At 59.5% G+C, this 13,422-nt stretch overlaps 1 protein-coding gene across 1 annotated transcript; it reads left to right on the plus strand.

Moving 5' to 3' along the window:
* The first annotated feature begins 7,279 nt into the window (after nucleotides 1-7,279).
* Nucleotides 7,280-11,716, plus strand: GGTG_01993 (anaphase-promoting complex subunit 2). The gene has a single exon (XM_009219764.1). The coding sequence runs from the start codon at nucleotides 7,759-7,761 to the stop codon at nucleotides 11,041-11,043; it is 3,285 nt and encodes a 1,094-aa protein (XP_009218028.1). The 5' UTR covers nucleotides 7,280-7,758; the 3' UTR covers nucleotides 11,044-11,716.
* The last annotated feature ends 1,706 nt before the right edge of the window (nucleotides 11,717-13,422 follow it).

Raw genomic sequence — 13,422 nt, forward strand, 5'->3', positions numbered from 1 at the left:
TTTTTTTTTTTTTTTTGCGTGCATCTTGACGATGATGATGGTGGAAAGGCTTGGGGGTGTGTGGTGGCATGGGACGGACGGGAACCTGGATCTTCGTCCCATCGACAGACTACACTAAACAAACACCCCCCCGGGCTCCGCTCTCGCTCACTCTTGCCTATACTCAACTCGGTCTGCCTGTCTGGTGAGCTTGGGCCCGGGCTGGGTTCGTGTGGTCTCCACCGTCCAGGCCGGGTTGGCCCTTGGGGTCATGAGGGGGGATTCACACAAGCCGAACGAAAGGGAAAACGAGACGACATGAGATGAAGAGAGCAAAAAAAAGGGTGGCAGGCGGTTTGGGTCTAGCGCCAAGGTGATCTAGTCTGTTTTCGGGAAGCGTTGCAGGGCCCCCCCCGCCCATCAACACACCGCCCGCCCAGCGGAAAAGAAGCAAAATGGGGACATAGCCCCACCGACACAAAAATAGAAACTTGGCCCTCAGCTAGCAACCTGCAAGGCCAGACCCGGAAGTGGAGAAGGCGTGGAACTTTGGGACGCTTCTCCACAACGTGGTGACATCAAATCTTGGGCCAGACTTTTTTTTCCCAAGCCGACTTCTCATTTTTCCTTTTGCCTTTATCCCCTTTGGGTGTGTTATTGAGATGGTGAACTTGGGGTTGTCTACAGCGAGGTTAGGGGGGGGGGGGGTTGACACAGATCCCGGCAACAGCAGCTAGTCGAGCAAAACTGCACCACTGCTCCAGGGGTTTGCCGTGCCCGGAGATGGGAAACACACCGGTCCCAGCCGCCGAACGGGGCGCCTCCCCCCTCTCCTCCCTTGACGCGCCTGAGCACGATCTGCTTTCCTGGTCGGGTACACCTACCCGAGAGCAGGGCAGGGCCGCTCGCGCGAGTTTCCCGACTAGCACGCGGCCGTGGCTGTGTGCGACGATTGCGCGTGACGACACGACACGACACGACACGACACGACATGGCAACCCGGGAACTTGCTTTTTTTTTTCCCCTTTTACTTTTAACTGCGGCTGAACTGACGGTCCGACTTATCGCGGGAGCGGCAACGCAACCCTAGTGGCCGATAATTTTGACAACAGGCCATGAAGGACGAAGAGGAGCCCACTAGGGATGGATGGATGGGAGCCCCCGGGGGGAAGAGATCTTCCCGTCGTTTGTGCTGCGCCGCGTCAATCGGGGCAGGGGCAATCTATGATCGACGTGGCTCTCAGAAGAGCGACGGGGGTGGGAATTCAACGGCTGAGATGTGCTGACTGGAAGAAGAGACAGAAACAAAGAAGAGAAGGGGAAAAAAACGCCTTATCTCGGCTGAAGAAAAAAAAGCACTGCCGGAACTCGGGGCTGGGGTGAGGTTTTGGTTGGTTGGAGGCCAAAAAAAGAACGAGCATGGCCGCCTTGGGTCACGTCATGACCACTGGCGGATAAGAAGGCTTCAATGCTTGCATCAACCCAACCAAGCCAGCGGGTCTATTCTGCCTTTGGGGGCCGCATGAAATCGAGGTTTGCGTAGGTAGTGTCCAGCCCGCGCTTTGTCGACAAGCGATTCATCGGATGCACCAACAGGCAGCGGGATTGCCAGGGTGGGTTATGTAAGCTCATGATGTTTGAATCAACGACGTCGAGAGCCCCGCACTGCGTATTTCCGTGCTCTGCGTATTGGAGAATTGGGGTCTGTATGTTGTGATGACTTTTTTTCTCATCTTCTTTTTTTCTTTCGTATAACCCTGCTACTGATACGACGCTATTTCTAGAAATGTGGATGGCTTTTTTTTTTCTCTCCCTTTTGGTGGTGGCTAACAAGCAAGCACGAGCTGCCTTAGTGCGCGGGGTCTAGCAGCAAAGTCCCGTGCAGCTCGACGGGCCCAAAAAAGTCGATGTGGCCGATCCAACACCAGCAGCAGCAGCAGCAGCGGCAGCATCATCACCCAAACAAATCGCCGCAGCAATTGGCAGCCAGGCGCCACGCATGCAATCCCCCCGCAGCGGACACAAACCACCCACCATGGAGAAAAGGTCTCGGATGATGATGGACAGCCCTACCTTAAACCCGCACCGTCTGGTGACTTGTGCGTGCGGGTGTCTCACTCTGTTGGCTAATTTAGGTCCGTCTTGGGAACCACCAATGTCTGTTTCTATTTTCCGTCTGGCCTCCTTTTTACACACTCTCATCCACAACCCACAAGATACCAACTGCATACATCCCCAAAGCCGGGACGCGACTTGGCGCACGGGAAGGAGTGCAGTGGCTTGACCTGGCCCTAGGGCCTTTTTTTTTTTTTTCGTTTTTGGCTGCAGATCCATTTCTCTCACCCACCCACCCCCTCAGCCTCATCGGGAGTGCAACCCTCTCTTCTGGCAGCTTGGCGAGCCAGCCAATCAGCGGCCGGGTCCCATGGAGGGTGAGCAAGCAGCAAAAGCAAAGTGTGTGGGTGGCATGGCGTTTCAAGTTCTGCAGCAATGCAGAATGGTGCGTGGTGGTGTGCTCGTGCCGCTCAGCTTCGGTCCTGGGTTATTTTATCGCCTGTGTTGGGTGTGGGTGACTTTAAATGTTTTGATGTTTTTTTTTGGTTTGCTGACAGGCGCGCCTACCAGCGTTTGTTTTTGTTTGTTTTGCGGCGCTTCTGTTATTTTAAACCATTGTGGATTTTCGGCTGGTTCTCTCGCCATGGCATCGCGCTAAATTAGCCTTGTGCCATCATCGGACACGCAACGCACACACACACGCACACCCCCCAAGGCAAGGCAAGGTAAGGCAAGGCGAGGCGGCGCCCTGAAGCGTCACCAACGCTGCCCGCTTGGTCACCTTCAGCCACTTTTACCATCCCGCAACCAGCCCCTCCCTAACCACCTAGGCAGCCGCAGCCCAAAAAGCCACTTGCGCGCGAGCGCGGGAAGCCTTGCCGGGTATGGGGGCGCGCTATAACGGTGCGGGAAACCATGCGGACGTCTCGAGCTTGTGCGCTCCAGCGGACCGGCTGCCTGTAGCTTTCCAAGCCAGCGCAAAACATGGAGACTGTTGCAGAATTGCCCATGATTTGAAAAGGAAATCTGGTGGGTGTTTATCATTTAAAGTTGGAAAGCGGCAACGGCTTGGTGATGTGGCTCCCATGATGCCGCCGCCGCCAAAGAGCTACAAGTCGAAGCGCGGCGGTATGAGCTAGTCTGCCGCTGCTACTGGTTGCCTTTTTTTGGCGACAGCTGCAAAACACATGGCGGTGGTCCTTGCTGCGGAACAAGGCGTTGCAGAGCGTCGGGGGGTCACAGGCCTGCTGTTTCTGGCCACGCGCCGATCGGGTATCAAGCAGCTGATTTTCCCTCCCATCCACCCCCGTATTAGTCTGAAAGGCGGTGCCTGGTATAGGTACAGGTATAGGTATAGATAGTATAGTATATACTGGGCTGCGATGCCGCTGCGGACACTGCACCCCATGCGGACGCGGCAAATAGAGTGCACGTATGTCGTGTACATCCACTTGCATATGACGGCCGGCCTCCCTACGGCCCCCTTTTTGGTGAGATGCCAGAGTCCGACGGGGCTTGGCTGAGGGTTAGGCCAGCCACCGGGCGAGGCCACGACAGGCTGTTCCGGCCCCTAGTAAGCACCTTGTCTTGACCATATCGTCAGACAAGAGTGAGAGAGAGAGAGAGAGAGAGAGAGAGAGAGAGAGAGAGAGAAGAAAAAAGATTCCATTTTTGGCTCTTCTGGCCAACGCATCTGTTGCACCAGCCCAACGCCGACCGTCAGCCCCGGGCGGGGCGTGCCGCTGGTGGCTACGGACCTCCAGAGGTTGCGTTATCTGTCCACTTACAGTCGACCCTCGTCCCTGAGACAGGTAGCTACCTAACCTACCTACCTGCTTGCCCCGTTTCTGGACCGAGACCTCGTCGGGCTGGCGGACTTGTGCCCGTCACCGCTACATCGCCTCTACGCCCGCGTCCCCCTGCCGCGCCCCCGGCGCGAAAGCGCTGTGCAAAGCGCCCGGCGGTATGTGCAGGTGTGGAGCCCGCAAGCTTTTGTCTCATGGACGCCGGTCTACGGTGACGCTGGGGTTGGTCGCGAGTAGCTCTGAGTGGTTTCTATTTTTGTTGCTCCTTTGCTGATCATGGGGATGCTCGGTATCTCAAGAAGGATAGGCCATGAACAGGGTAGCCCGAACCATCCCCTCAGCCACGATATAGGTAGGCTCGCTCCTACACAGCAGCCTACCCGGTGGGGGTTAGGCACCGGGTGCTGGCCTCACAGCACACGGTGGCCCCTACCCAAAGATGCCATAGCCACTGGGCTGGGCATGTAGGCTCTGACTATGACAGCGAAGGAGATGTGCGCTGTTCAACACGTTTCACCTTATTTTAGCAGACCGGGCAGGGAGCGACCGAGTGAGCACATTGCCTTCGCCACTGAAAAAGGCCATCCCCTACCACACGTGGCAGCGGTGGCAGGACAAAGGTGTAGGTGACGGCATCAGCAGGGTCCAAAGCCCGGTTCTGACACCATCCTCGAGACTCCAGACCAGACACCTCGCCAAGCGGGTCGCACAGCATGGAGCCCGCCACGCTCCCCCATCATCGGATAAGAAGAGGGGGGAAGAAAGCAGGGAATAGGGGCTAATCAGCAGCGTGTGGAACCCGCACGATCCTTCCCGCCCAGTCTTGGGACAGCGGACTGGCTCGCTGCCCCCCCCTCCTCGAGTACAGGCAAGGACTCTGACAGGAAAGCTGTGCCGCCCATGGGGAGCGCACGCCCGCAGCCACGCCACCAGGGCCTGCGGTTCTGACAAATAATGTCGCATTGGAAACGGCGGCTGCGCGCGTGTCAGGGCATCGCAGCCCCTCCCGGCCTCGGATTGCTCATGCCTGTCTTTACCCACGAGGTAGCAGGCGGGGATCCCTCAGCCCGACATCGTACTGCCAGTCCAAGACGGCCATCTGTTGCTCCTAGGGCATGGCCTTGACCGCCCGGTGGCTGCGGCGAAGCTGCTGAGGAGCTTACAACGATAAGACGGCATGAAGGTCTCAAGGAATCCCGCAGGGCCGGCCCGTGTGGGAAGGCCTTGGCCAGTCTGGGAAACCAGAAAGACACCGCCACCGAGAAGAGGTGTAAAGGGAAGGCCTAGCCGTCGGCTAATGCCCCTTGGTGGTGTTGCTCATGTTACATTGGATCATCATGCTGTTCCGCTCACCGTTTCTAACAGCCGATAGAAACGGAGCCCGGCCCGGCACATGCTTTAGGTCTTTCTGTCTCTTTCGACATGGACACGGACGGTCTTGATCCCGAGTAACCAGCTATTAGCCGCACACCCCCACACACGCGATTCTCAAAGAGGGAGAGCCCCGTCCCTAAAATCCGGCGAGGCCGCTTCCGGAAAGAAGGGCTCCGCGGTGGCAACTGGACAGGCATGCGTGACTGCCGAGTGGCGGCTATCGGCGCGGCTTGCCAATGGCCATCGAGCAACTGGCGCCCATGTTGCATTGGCACGCCGAGAGCTTGCATGCTGGAGGGAGCATGAGGTGTGTAGGATGGGATGGCAGCATCGCAGCTTTGAGGCAATACTGCCTGTCACGGGCACTTCTTTGAAAGCAACGGCAGCAGACCAGCTCGGCACACACCCTCGGGCGTTTGGAAAGCCACGGCCGGCTTTTGGTTAGTGTTGGTGCTTTACGGCGTCATGTCCGGTCTATGACCTGCCGTTGGCAGCGGACTCTATTCCCATTCGTTGACGTACCGCGAACAGCCTGCTGTTTTTCTCTCGCGCAGGACAGCAAGGATCACCCACTTTGCCAACATCCTGCAAGTCTGACCGCTTCTGAGAGCCCAGCCTGACCTTGCCCCCGGACCTGGCAGATGGCCCAAACCCTGCCGTCGACAACGGACGTCGGGTCAATGCCTGTTGCAGCAGATCTGCAAAAGCCATGGCAGGAATCAAGTTCCCCGTACACACGCCCCGGGACTGGCAAGGCGGGCAGGGGGTGGGAATTTCCCAATGGCGGCCCGTCTCGTCGAGACGGCTGCAGATGCGCTATCGAACGCGTTGGTCATCCCTCGGGTGCGTTGGTGTCTCCCAGTGTGAACATTGGCACTGAGAGGATGCGGGGGACTTGTGCCCGCGCTCTCGACTGGGCGAGGCGTCTGCGGTGCGCGCTTACGCAACCTCCAATAGGGCGTCTGCGGTGCGTGAAGGGGCAACGCCGTGCCGGCATGGCAGTGTCTCGGAAGACTGGGAGGCTGCCCCGAAATGAGAGCAGAGAGCAAGACTGCCGGCCCCAACACCCCCGAGCTCAGCCCTCGGCATCAATATCTCATCCTTCGCCTTGGAGGTCTGGGTGCGGCTCCTCCCTTGGGTCTGGTGAGAGGCAGGCCCCATCCCTCGGCCTTTCGGATATTGTTGCCTTGGCTAACCATGGGTTTCTGTGCTAGTGAGTGCCACCGCCCTGCGCGCTTAAGGTGCGGCAAAGAAGCGACGGCAGGCAAGTCGGATGATGGTGGCCCTGGTCCAAGTCCGAGATGGGGAGGGAGCTATGACATGCAGAGTGATGGGAGGGTAGGCCTAGCAGTGAGAGCGACGACGGTGGTGTTGGGTCGATGGAAGGGGGTGTGCATTATGCTACTGCATATTGGAAGTGACTCTGGCGGCGAGCCTGCCGTGACAGCCAGAGGGAGTCGTCCTGGCCAAGAGTCGTCAGGTCTTTTTTCTGTGCAGCAGGACGCTGGGTCGTGGTCTTGGTGTGGAATATTGCCCCATGGCTGACTGGGGTCACTTCCAGACTGTGGAGACGGAACATGCAGCAGGGGCGGAACCTGGAAGGAGGGCCTTGGAGATGCAACCTCCCCTCGTGGGTGTTGGGTTTTCATCGCGAGGCATTTGCAGATGCCTTCTTTCTGGTGCGAATCCAGGTCGGTTGGCATCAACGATTGACAAGGAGGGGGTCGTAGGGGGTCGTAGGGGGTCGTTGAGGTGGCACCAGGACTGTTGGCCAATCAGGTTTAGGGACTGTGTGGGCCGCCATTCCCTTTCTCACCAAACTGGTAGGGGTGGGAGCGGCAGGTGCGCCTGATCGGGTGTGGACTGGAATTAAGCGCGCGTATCCACCGCTAGCCAAGCTCGATTGGCCCGGCTTGGACCTCAGAAAGTGAACATTTGGTAACCACAACCACGGGCAAGGACCACGGGCAAGGACCACGGGCAAGCAACGCGGAATCGAGAAGCCGCGAGAGACTCCACCCACACACCGTCTGCTGCCCTCGATGCTCAACCCTCGACGACGCGACAAGACGACGCCAGCGCACCCACCCTTTCCACTCCTGCACCACAGCACCGGACAGGTCGCGCGTCTGCTTCCCCAACTTGGCTAGGCTGCTTTGACCACGGGCAAATCACGGGCCTGGGAATCCTCGAGCACCTCTCTCTAAGCGCCCAGGGCTGCAGGTGGCCGCATCCAACCTTGCCCAGTCTGCCCTCTGGCTCGTCGAGAAGCCTTCGGGAGCCGTCTGTGCCTCCCGGTCATCCCTGCCGAACCCAGCAGCTGGTTCTGGTCTCGGTATTGCCCGAGGAGCCTTACTGTGACTGCTCCTCCTGCCCCTGCTGCTGCTGCTGCTGCTACTCCTGTTCGGTTCTTGTGACGGGAGCCTTGCCTGTCCTGACGAGACATATCGGTACCCCACGCCCCTCCTCCTGGGCATCAAGATAAGCCATCTCGGATAGGTTCGCAGGCAGAACACGCCTCTTGGCCTGGCCTCCTCATGCAGACATGACCGCCGCCGTCGCGTCCAGCTTCAAGGCCCGCAGGCGCCAGGTGTGGACCTCTGTCTTCCCAGAAGTCTCGCAGCCCACGCCCCAGGCACCCACCGCTGCCGTCTTCCCTGACCAGAACCAGCGGTCTGGGGCGTTTCAGCCATCGCCAGCTTCGGGTTCGTCCCTGCAACCGCCGCGGCCCACCAACGCCGCTGATGTGCAGCAGCGCCGCTCGCCGGCCACCAGGAGCGGCGGTAGCAGCAGCCTCAAAAGCCCCCCAGGCCAACACGGCGTCCTATCACCGCCTCCCGTGGGCCTGGGCCTAGGTCTGGGGCTCGCGGGCCTGGGGTCGCCAGACCGCCACCAGCAGTCCATCCCAAGGCCCGTGCCAGACCCTCTCCACCACCAGCACATGGTCAGCCAACCCCGTAGCGCGGCCGACGACCAGATCGCGTTCGATCGGGCGTGGCACGTAGTGACATCGCGAGTCGCGCTTCCCTCAGCTGCATCCGCCGAGGACTCTTTCGGTACGCTGCCCTCCATGTCACGACTCGAGTCCCAGGACGCCACGTCCGAGTTCGAGTTTCAAGAGGCGCTCCGGACCGTGCTAGAGGCAAAGACGCTGCTGCCACGGGCCTCCCACACGGAGGATGTGTTGGCGTGGCACACGCAGCAGGTCCGCCAGCATTTTGCCCAGCACGTGATGCCCCTGCTGTCGGCCTGCGCCGCCGGCCCCGCCTTGGCATCCTCCGGTCTTGCCACGGCTGCCGGAGCCAGGCGGACAGCCGGGGCCGGCCCCACCGCCGCCAGCATCTTCGAGCAGCACCTGGTAGCCGTCATGAATAGTATCCGGACGCTAGACGGTGCGTTCAGGCAGTATGACTATGGCCTTTCCCTCATCCTCCGTGGTTACCATCAGAAGGGCGTGCGCCAGGCAGAGGAGGACGACACCATGGACGTGGAAATGCAGGACCCGCCCGCAACGTCTGTCGAGTCGCTTGCCAAGAGCTTCAGAAAGGACGTCCGCTCGCTGGTAGGGAACTCGGCGCCCCCGGAGCTTATGCTGTCGGTCCGTGCAGTTCTCGTTGCCCTCGTCAGCCGGATCCTGGGATTCCCTGGGCTGCAGGCTGCAGCTGGCGATGCGAAAGCATCGAAGCCGTCGGGCTCTGGACCCGGCAGGCCGGGAAAGCCCCCTGCGACACCCCTCTCAGCTGCCGGCACCGTCCGCCCAGCTCCTCCCAGCGACGAGGATGCCCGGGTCATCGCGGCGAGACAGCGGCTGCATGAGCTTGTCGGGGCCCTCGCCGACGTTGGCCTGGCTGGCGAGCGGACGCAGGTTCTCTTCGCCGAGATAATGGACAAGCTGATGTCTGACTTTGTCCACGGGGCGTACGCTGGCACGTGGGAATCCGAGGACCAAACAGCAGTGGCCGATCCCACCAGGACGCCCTTGACGGCAAGGCGCGCCGGGCTTCGATCAGCAGCATCCAAGCTGGCAAACAAGCAGCAGTCTTGCAGCTCGACCCTATGCCAGTGGGTTGAGAACCATTTTTCACGCCTTGCTTTTGAGGTTCTGCGCCTGATTTCGGTTGACGACGAGGCGGGCACTCGAGCCGTGTCATTCACCGATGTCACCAAGTGGAAGGACATTGCCCTCGGCCGCCTGGCTACCCTGCGCGTGTCGGAGCTGTTCGATATTGTGTTACACTGGCCAAAGAGCAAAAGCGGGCTGGAAGACCTGCGAGCGAGCGTGGCTACGCCTCAGCGGCGACTGCAGCTCACAGACGCCTTCTCGGCGGCTCTTCAGGCACGCCTGCTGCACTCTTCCCGCTCCACGGTAGAGATACTACAAGTTTACATCGCCATGATTCGAACGTTTCACGCGCTGGACCATTCCAAGGTCCTGCTCAGCCGGGTGGTCCCGTCCCTCCAGCTGTATCTCTGCCAGCGCGAAGATGCGATACGCCTCGTGGTCACAGGCCTCCTGGCGAACCCCGACGAGGTGGAGCAGAATGAGGCGGGGGCCAAGCCCTCTGAGGATGCCATGTTCCCCAAGGACACAAACGTTATTGCCGGGCCAAGGGGCAAGAAGTGCCTCACCGAGCTAGCGGTGCTACTAAACGACCCCGCGCAGCAGCGGCGGCAGGCGACCGAGGACGATGACGTGGACTGGAACGACATGGACTGGCTGCCAGACCCGGTGGACGCGGGAGCCAACTACAAGCGGCCCAAGTCGGAGGACGTCATCGGGACGCTCATCAGCGCTCTGGGCGCCGAGGACGTCTTCATCAAGGAGTTCCAGAACACCATCGCCGAGCGGCTGCTCTCGTCACAGAGTCGGTTCGACCAGGAGATCAAGGTGCTTCAGTTGCTCAAGAAGCGGTTCGGCGAGGCGGCACTACAGAGCTGCGATGTCATGATCCGCGACGTCAGGGAGTCGGGCCGCCTCGACCCCTACATCCGACGTGCACAGTTTGTAGCCCAGTTCAGGACGCCGCGGGGAGGTGAAGACGAGACGGAGGAGCGAGACACAAAGTACACGGCCAAGATCCTCTCGCGTCTCTTCTGGCCCGACATGGAGCCAGACGCATTTGTGCTCCCGCCGCCCGTGGCGGACAAGCAGAAGGAGTACGAGGAAGGATACGAGCGGGCAAAGTCGTCGCGGCGCCTCACGTGGCTCAACAACTACGGGCAGGCTACGGTCGAGCTGGAGTTTGGCGACCGCACCGTGTCGGTCCAGTGCAAGACGTACGAGGCCGCCGTCATCTACGCGTTCCAGGACGAGGATGGGGAGGAGGAAGGGGGCAGTGTCCGGAAGTCGTTTGACGAAATCTGGCCCCAGCTCCAGATGGACGAGGACCTTTTACGGGAGGCGCTCGAGTTCTGGACCGTACAGGGGGTTCTTCGCCGGGTCGGCGGGGACACGTACACGGTGGTGGAGTCGTTGCAGGTCGAGCAGGAGACGGGCGCCGACGACGACGACGACGACGACGACAACAACAACGCGGACGAGCCCGAGGCGCAGGCCGGAGGCGGCAGGTCAGGCGCCGGTGGGGCCGGCAGCAGCGCCGTGTCCAAGCAGCGGCAACAGCAGGAGACGGTGCATTGGCAGTACATCGTGGGCATGCTGACCAACTCGGCGGCGTCGATGCCGACGACCCAGATCGCCATGATGATGCGCATGATGATGCCCGGCGGTCTCCCTTGGAGCAACGAGGAGCTGCAAGATTTTCTGGGCGCCAAGGTTGCGGCTGGCGATCTCGAGGTCGTCGGGGGCAAGTACCGGCTCGTCAAGAAGTAAGCCCGTCCATAACGACCACATGATATGGCGGAGGCTTGATATTCAGATACCCATCCATTTTCCAACACATTCCTTCAGTTCAGCATTGTTCCCCGTGGCGTTTGCGTCCCACCCAGCAGCAGCATCACATGAACACCTGTTCCACATCCTCATCGCCCCGATAGCACGGTCTCGGTCTGTTCTGTTCTAGGGACGCCACCAAGCAGCCCCGCGCGCGCCCGAGCACCGCTGATGGGCCAAGGTTGGGACGGGCTGCAGGCCAGCAGGCAAGCAAACGGCAAAAGCAAGGGAGATGACAGGCTGTGCTGGAAGGTCGTGGAAACGTGGCGGCGGCGGCAGGCAAATGGCAAATGGCAAATGGCAAAGCGACGCAGAGCCCTGTCATTAGGAGGAGAGGAGAGAGGGGTTACATACTACGAGACGAGAGAGGGCCCGGGCCCTTGCGAGGCTGGGGTTCGGGTTCGTGCGGAACGCCGGGCCTGGGGGTTTTTTTTTGTTTCCCCGCCGCTTAGTAGTTTGTCTCAACAAACCCAAGTGATGTGGCGGTGAGGAGTCACGCGATTTTTTTGGGGGGACACTTGTGAGTGACGTCGTCGAGACGGGGTGGAAGACTGAGAGAGAAGAAAATTAATAAAGAAAAGAAAAGAAAAAAGAAAATGAGACTTCAAGGCGAAGCGGACTAGTGAGCGAGTGGCTGGTTGTTAGCTCCCTCTGGCCAACATGTGAAGGGGACGCAGCATTTCTGTCTTGCTTTCGCCCGCTGCTGCAAATCACGGCTTCCGACGCCTGCTTCTTTTATTTCCCTATCTTTCTGGCATGGGTGCGGACCCGGAGGAAGGGGGGTTGGACGAATGAAGCGGAGGGGGAGGTGGGAGGGTACCCTGCGGTGTCGCCCCCGGTTCGGCGGCGGACGGGGGAGCGATTGGACGGCCGGTGGACGGGATCAGAGCCATGTGGCAGGCAAAAAGAGCAGAGGCAGGGTAAGAAAAAAAGAAATAAAAAAGTAAAGAAATAAAAACTGGACTGGGGACAGGTCCTTTTAGCGGCAGGCAAAAAAAAAAAAAAGAACATGAGGCCGGCTGCTTCGCTCGCGCGCGCGCCCCTCGGGTCTCATGTGGGAGAGGAGGGAGGGGAGGGGGGCGCTGCCGTGCGTGTGGGTGGGTGGGCGGGCGGTGGGTACGATATATACCTGTACATAACTCGGCCATGCCCTTGCGACAGCTCCCATGTCGGAGCGAAAAGCCAAGGCGGTGCGCGTGACAGCCCTTTTTGAGACTTGTCCGCTAGTTAGTATCTTCCCTCTATGGGGCTGGGCGATCTTTTCGAATCAATCAGACAGAGCCAAGGCAGACACAAGATTTACCGCGGGTCCTTTGCTAGAACGGCATGTGCACCACACGCAGGGCAAGATAAGATAAGGAGAGATAGGCAAATAGATATGCGGGGCAGATAGCATGTTGCATGCTATACCTACTGGGGTACTTTACGCGGCCGGCAGGGGAGTTCCCTGAAGCACAAGCGGGATCGAGGCGCCGGAGTTGTCGGATGCAGAGCTGACGACGAGCTGATGGTAAAACAAGACCACCCAAGCGCCGGGGGGCTGGGCTAGGCTAGCCTCTCGTATCGGCAGGTGTGAGGGGTCAGATCACGTTTATTTTTTTTTATGCTGCTTTCTGTCTCTCTTTTTCCTTTACCCGTGTCTTTGGAGGGCTCACTCCGACCCCCATGTCGGAGTTGCAAAGGTGATCGAAAGCACAGAAGACAAGAAGACAGAAAAAAAAAAAAAGGTGGAGGAGCCCACCCCAGAGTCAGAGAGGGGCTGTTGCTGCTGGCCTGGAACGGGGCGGCAGGGATGTCGATTTGGTTTTTGTTTTTTAAGTGGTTGCATCACCGGATCCCAAGCCATGCCATGCCATGCTGCCCTCCCTTTTCGTCGTCGGCCCAGCCACGGCGGCCACGTTTCTCGCCCGGAATGGGTGAACGGACGGACGCCCGTCCGCCGCGGGGGTTGCCTGCCTGCTTGCTTGCCTGCCTGCCTGCCTGCCTGCCGACGCCGTGTCGCGGGCGAGACGTGGAGGAGAAGAAAAAGGAGGGGGCGGGCTTCCCTCATTCGACCAAGGCGAGAGAGAAGTATGCGGCTTTCGCAACAACCCACGACGCCAAGAGTATGGGCAAAGCTGAGATGAGCTGGTCAGGCTTTTCCTTCTTCTTCTTCTTCCCATGACTTCTTTTTTTTTTTTTCGATCTTCTCTTATGTTTCCGCTTCTTGGTTGCCCGCATCCTGGAGCTGCTGCTTGCATGCAGTGGCTTGCATCTTTTATTTCTTTTGGGCCCCATCCCAATCTTTTTTATTGGTGATGCACCGAAGCGAGTGAGCAT

Source organism: Gaeumannomyces tritici (assembly GCF_000145635.1).
Source record: "Gaeumannomyces tritici R3-111a-1 unplaced genomic scaffold supercont2.1, whole genome shotgun sequence".
Taxonomy (NCBI): Eukaryota; Fungi; Ascomycota; class Sordariomycetes; order Magnaporthales; family Magnaporthaceae; genus Gaeumannomyces; species Gaeumannomyces tritici.

Coding starts and splice junctions, on each gene's coding strand:
- GGTG_01993 (XM_009219764.1), top strand. CDS start 7,759: ATGACCGCCGCCGTCGCGTCCAGCTTCAAGGCCCGCAGGCGCCAGGTG.